We start from the raw sequence: 5,651 nt of genomic DNA on the forward strand, positions 1-5,651 counted from the left end.
AGCTTCCCCTGCAGAATACACATGCTGCTATTTCACCTCTGCCACTCTTACGGACAATGGGTGATCTACTAAAAATAGTCTTCAGCTGCACAGCAATGTTTATTTCAGTGGATTTAGCCAAAGCTTCTTTTCATTGTCTTTTTATTTGCCACCCCTTTAAGAATCAGAATCATAGAACGGTTCGGGTTGGAAGGGACCTTAAAGATCATCTAGTTCCAAACCCCTGCCATGGGCAGGGACACCTTCCACGAGACCAGGTTGCTCAAAGCCTCATCCAGCCTGGTCTTGAAGACATAAAAAACATTGAAGCCTCAGACAATCGGTGGCTTGAGTTCCAGGATGGTATTTTTCAGTATTTCACAACAGCTCCTTCAAGTCCAGGGGCTAGTAGTCACCAGAGTCCAAGTAGTTTGATTCATTTTGTTTCATTCTTTTCCCAGCATTCCCCACAGATTCCTATTATGGGCTTCTCAGAGTACAGATAATTCAAAATGATGCTAGGTGAAGAGACCATTCTTCCCCTTCACGCTCCCCCACTGTGTCACTGAAGTGGTAACGTAGCCATACGGGTTGGTCACAGTGAGAAAGTTTCCTTGGTCCTAAGAAAGCTTCCTTCAACTGGCCTTCTTCCTCTTCTGGGTATCTAGGACCAAACACCACAACTCTGCTTTGCCCTCAGCCCCTGCTGCCATCATTGTCCCACCCCATGAGTAAGAGTCGGTCACAGTAGCTGCGTGAGAGTCGGTGATGTACAGCACCGCCCATGTCTAACCACACAGAGAGCATTCCCGGTATGACTGCCAAGGTCCATCTGGATTACAGTTCCGGTGTCATTTGAAGTATAATACCCCAAGTGCATCCTTGCAAGTGCCCTTCTCCGTGCTTCCCTGTTGGCCATCTTTGCAGTCACCATCTGTTGAGCAGTTGCAATACCAGATTCCTTCTGAGCCAGGCTCAGAGGTAACCTCCAGACTGGTATGGTGAAAAGGACAAGTAGGCACATGCACTGTCTTTGTCAGTGGTTTCTTCAAGTCTTTTACTCATGAGTTTCCTCCTCCTACAAATAACTCTGATTGCCAGAGCCTGTTAAGGGGTGTCTGCTTGTTATGTCGTGACCAGTGTTCAAGCATCTTGAGACATCCTGGAAGTGTTTTTTAGAAGAGTCATCCCTGTGAGACCCAGACTTTTCCTGTTTCTTCCAGGAAGAACAATAGGGTCAGTCTCCTCACAAGCAAGAGGACTTTTCAGTAAGGTGACAGGGTCCCTGCACATTGTTCTCAGTCAGAAAACTACATCCTGCCACAGTCCTACCCAGATTTTCTCTATTATTCCTCTTCAGCCAGGATTTTGTTTCCTTTCAGTGAGGTTAGACTAGAGACAGTTCAAGAATGCCCTTGCATTGGAGATGGGACAAGCACAAGTGAGATATTTCATTGTGTGATCGATCATATTGTAGCTTGGAACTAGTGTGGAGGGCTGGAAGAGCTGATTTTTATTCCCCCCGCTGATGCATAATATTATTTTTCTGACCTTATTGACCCAGGCCAGTGTTGTGGTTTAACTCTGGCTAGCAAAATACCATGAAGCTGCTCTCACAAATCCCCCTCCGCTCCTCCAGTGGAGGGGAAGAATCGGAGGAAAAAGCAATAAGGAAGCTCGTAAAATTGAGATAAGAACTATTTACTAATTGAATATAAATTCGTATATACAAGTACTACTACTAATAAATAATTAAAATAATGGAAAACAAAACACGTGATACAATATGATACAATTTCTCACCACCCACTGGCCGATACACAACAGGTGAGAGTCAGACCCAGAGAGCCTGAGCGCGATCGCAGGCCGAGAGCTGCAGCCTGAGGGCTGGAGCCCAAGCGCTGCTGCAGCCGCTTCCGAACGAACCCTGTCAGCGATAGCACGCGTGGGAAAACTAAACCAACACACCAACTCCCTCCCAAAGGAGCCAGCAGAGGAGTGAGCAAAGCAGCTAACGCAGGAGTCAGGGAGAGGGTCAGCAAGTGTCCGGGAGTGAACGAGAGAGAGGGAGTAATGGCTCCCGGACCCCTCCTCGCCTCTGCCCCCAGCGTGACGTACTATGGGATGAAACACTCCCTTGGTCAGTTGGGGTCAGGTGCCTGAGCTGTGTGTCCCTGCACTGCCTGTAGCCAGACAGCGAGAGCTGGGAACGCAGCTGCAGGGTCAGAAGGGGAGACAGACCTTGAATCTGGTGCAGGAATTGCCGAGCCCAGCTGAGACCTGATTAGTGATGCTCTCTGCAGTCAGGAACAGCTTCCCAGCAGCCAGGGGAAAGGGAGTGAACTCTTTCCTGGCTGAACCCAGCACAGCCAGCTGACAAGGGAGAGGCCGTGTTGCTGCATTGTTCCTGGGAGAGTGCTACTTAGAGGGGCTACTTTGGGTGCAGAGTGATAAACAAGTTTAACACGAATTACTACCAGAGCCTAAGAACGTGTTTTGACAACATTAGAGAACAGGTTGTGAAGATGCAGTGCACTGTGTTCGCACAATGCCGAGTTACGCTATTAAGCTGTTGGTTCAGGTCTTGCATCTGTTCTGTGCAAGAACAGTTGTATACTGCTTTAAAACACAGGTATTGCAGTTTTTGGTGTTTTAACAGTTGATCATGTTGTATGCTTTGTAGTAGAAAGGAGTTGTGCACTTTCCATGCGGAAAGGAAGGAGTCTGGGCACCAACACTCAGGTCTAGTAAGCTGCTTCTGCGTCTTCTATAGGCAGCGATCAACAGATGTTCAGAATACTGGATGTCATCTTCTGGGTGGTGAAAATGGGCTTTGCATACTATTGGTCTCCAGGGTTGGAAAATTAAATATTTGAATAGGTGATTTAAGTATACAAGTATGAACTCTGACACCAGAACTGCTACTTTTGCAACTCTTTTGCCCTATCTTTGTAATGAATACAATATCCCGTTGAATTAAATAACTTTTCTTTTATTTCTCTAGAGGGAAATCCATCTGTCCAAGCAATACCTTAACTTCTGTGCTAGATAAAGAAATGCAGAGCAGGCCTCCACCTCCTATTCCTCATTACAAACAAACAGATAAGTAAGGAATTTGATTTTAAAGCCATATTCTTCAATTTTGTGCTGAGTTACCTGAGGAGAGTGTTCCTGAGCTTAAACTTTATACCCGCCGTGTCTCTCTCTTCCCAGCCCACACACAGCTTAGGAGCTTGCAGCCTGCATTAAGATTTTCTTTCCACAGAAGTAAACCTGAAATGAAGTGCAAAATAAATAGGGGATTGACTCTGTGTTGTGGGAGTAGTGATGCAACAAATGTTGCGGACTACTTTTTTTTTTTTTTTTGAATAAAGAATAGGTAGTTGGGAAGAGGTGGCTGTTTTGTAAGTTTGGGGATGCTTTTTACCTTTAACCATTCTGTGTTAGAGAGTAATGTTTTACTGGCATAAAATGGTTTATTTGGACAGGTAGTAAATGTGTGTTTCTTGTGTAGATATGACTACACAATTGGCTAAAAGATGAACTACCATTTTTCTCAGGTAGTTTTAGCTACTGAAGGTGGGACATACAAGGCTTCTTGGTGAATAGTCTAATAGAACAGTCGTTACTTTGTATGACCTACCAGCTTCAGGTACCTGTAGTAACCTCATAGTTATGAATTTTTTTGATGGATGGCTTATTCTTTTTTCAGGTTTACCTTTCAGAACTCTTTTTTCCCCCCCCCCCAAGTTATTTCCAAATAACATTTGAAATTAATGTTCTGTCAAGTACCATTTGCAGAAAGGGACAGCTTGATTTTGCAGTAAATATTGCAGTAGCTATTGGGTATTTAAATTTAAAATTTAAGTTGTTTCACAGCTAAGCATTTTGAGCAAAACTCATGTTTAGCATGACTGCTTATGGTGTAGCTCAATGTGAATTTTAAAAAGGTTGTTACTCTTCATTTCCACTTACTTCTGTGGGATTTCTGTCTTCAGTGACACTAATGAAAAGGGGATTACGTGGAAAAAATAAATGTCTAAAGCCCTCTTTTATTTATTTTTAATTACTAGAAGTAAAATTTCTTTGGAAGTGCTTAATTCCACAAAATCTTCTGGAAGATCTCATACTGCCTTATGGAAAAAAATCTTTGGATTTGGTATTACCATATATTTTTTGTTACTCTTGCTATTAAAAGCAAGCAGATTTGATTATTACCTCACTTCAACAGTATTTCTTTTGCTCTTTCTTTTAAAAAGGCATGTTGAACGTTTAGTCTTCAGTACAGTATCATTTTTGTAATAAATATTACCAGTATATGGTATCTTCTGTTAAAACCCCCAAACGTACTGTATCAGTTCAGCCACACATTGATGTACATTAATTTAATAAAGTATGTTTTCTCCAAAAATCTGTTAACGAAGGCTTTTGGGAGCATTAAGGTACTTCCATTGAAACATAATTCAGAAGTGCATGCCGTTTACCGTTGCAGTCTGCATGTTCACACAGAGACACTGTGGGAGTTTGGGGTCTCAATCACTTTGTATCTTGCTTTTCATGCAGGTGAGTAACATCTGATATTCTTACAATTTCAGGAGCAGTGGAAACAGCGGTTTATCCAAACCGCTAAAAGAAGAGCCGGTAATTGACTACTTTGATGTCCAGGACTGAAGCGGTTGATGTAGAAGCTTAGAGGTGAAGATACTAAGTCATTGTATCAGGCGCTTTTTGGTTCTCTGTCAAATGATCAGTTGAGCATATTCATGATTTAACGTCTGAAGTTAGATTGATTGTGTTACTTCAGAAAGTTACACATTCCTACCGTTTACGTAACTGCATAATACCTAACAGTCGTAGGCTTTTTAAACCTGGATTTGGTGCATTTTTTTTATCTGATGTGCTGTCAGAATGATGTAGATTTTCACTGATGCCTTTAAAGTGAGAGGACTGGTAATCAAATATATTTTTGGGTGTAGTAAGGACAAGGATAAGTCTCAGAGATTTATTTTGGCATATGTCACACAACTTAAAATGGACTAGAAATAATTTGTGTTAAAAAGATTGATGGGAATATTCTTCAGGTGTTTTCATATTGTATTGATTCACTTTTGTGTTAATGTGGTAAATTTTGGAATTTGAGTTACTCTCCTACATGAGAGGAAATAAAATATTTAGTCTAAGTATAAATATGTACACTAAATGCCCATTAAGAGCACAGACTTCCTTTGATATCTGAAGAACGAGGATTTGGGGAAGGAATTAAGACTTATTTTGCTTTATTTCAAACTCTGTGTGTTTAAAAAAAATTAAAAATTAAACAAAAAAAGCATGAAGAAACCCCAGCACAAGAAAATTATGAATACTTTGTTATTCAAGACCTTGAACAAAATCGGACTTTATGTATTATTTTGGTGTTCTATTTGGTTTATTTTGTATTTAGATATGTTACCTTGATATGGGTTTGGGGTTTTTTTGCATGATTTCATTGGGGGTTTATAATCTTTTTCTGTACTGTGCAAACTTGAGATGAGTCTGTGGAGCTTGGTTTAAGCATGTTATGGATTTGGAGCAATGTGTGTAAAATTTATAAGACCATCTGTCTTAAACTGTTTGGCAATGGAAGATCTCTGTGGATGGAAAATGCCATAAGCAAAATGGGATGATGGTTGAAA

The 5,651-nt window shown here is 41.2% G+C and overlaps 1 protein-coding gene across 1 annotated transcript in view; it reads left to right on the top strand.

The window, feature by feature from the left end:
* Nucleotides 1–4,666, top strand: part of NFX1 (nuclear transcription factor, X-box binding 1) — a gene marked incomplete at its 5' end in the record, with an annotated part of 34,107 nt that extends 29,441 nt beyond the window's left edge. The window contains 2 exons of the mRNA XM_010160653.1: nt 2,984–3,085; nt 4,575–4,666. Of these exons, the coding sequence (XP_010158955.1) occupies nt 2,984–3,085; nt 4,575–4,650 (178 nt within the window). The remainder of the gene's footprint in view (nt 1–2,983; nt 3,086–4,574) is intronic.
* Between the last annotated feature and the right edge of the window lie 985 nt (nt 4,667–5,651).

This window comes from Eurypyga helias, unplaced genomic scaffold, assembly GCF_000690775.1.
Source record: "Eurypyga helias isolate BGI_N326 unplaced genomic scaffold, ASM69077v1 scaffold10331, whole genome shotgun sequence".
Classification (NCBI taxonomy): Eukaryota; Metazoa; Chordata; class Aves; order Eurypygiformes; family Eurypygidae; genus Eurypyga; species Eurypyga helias.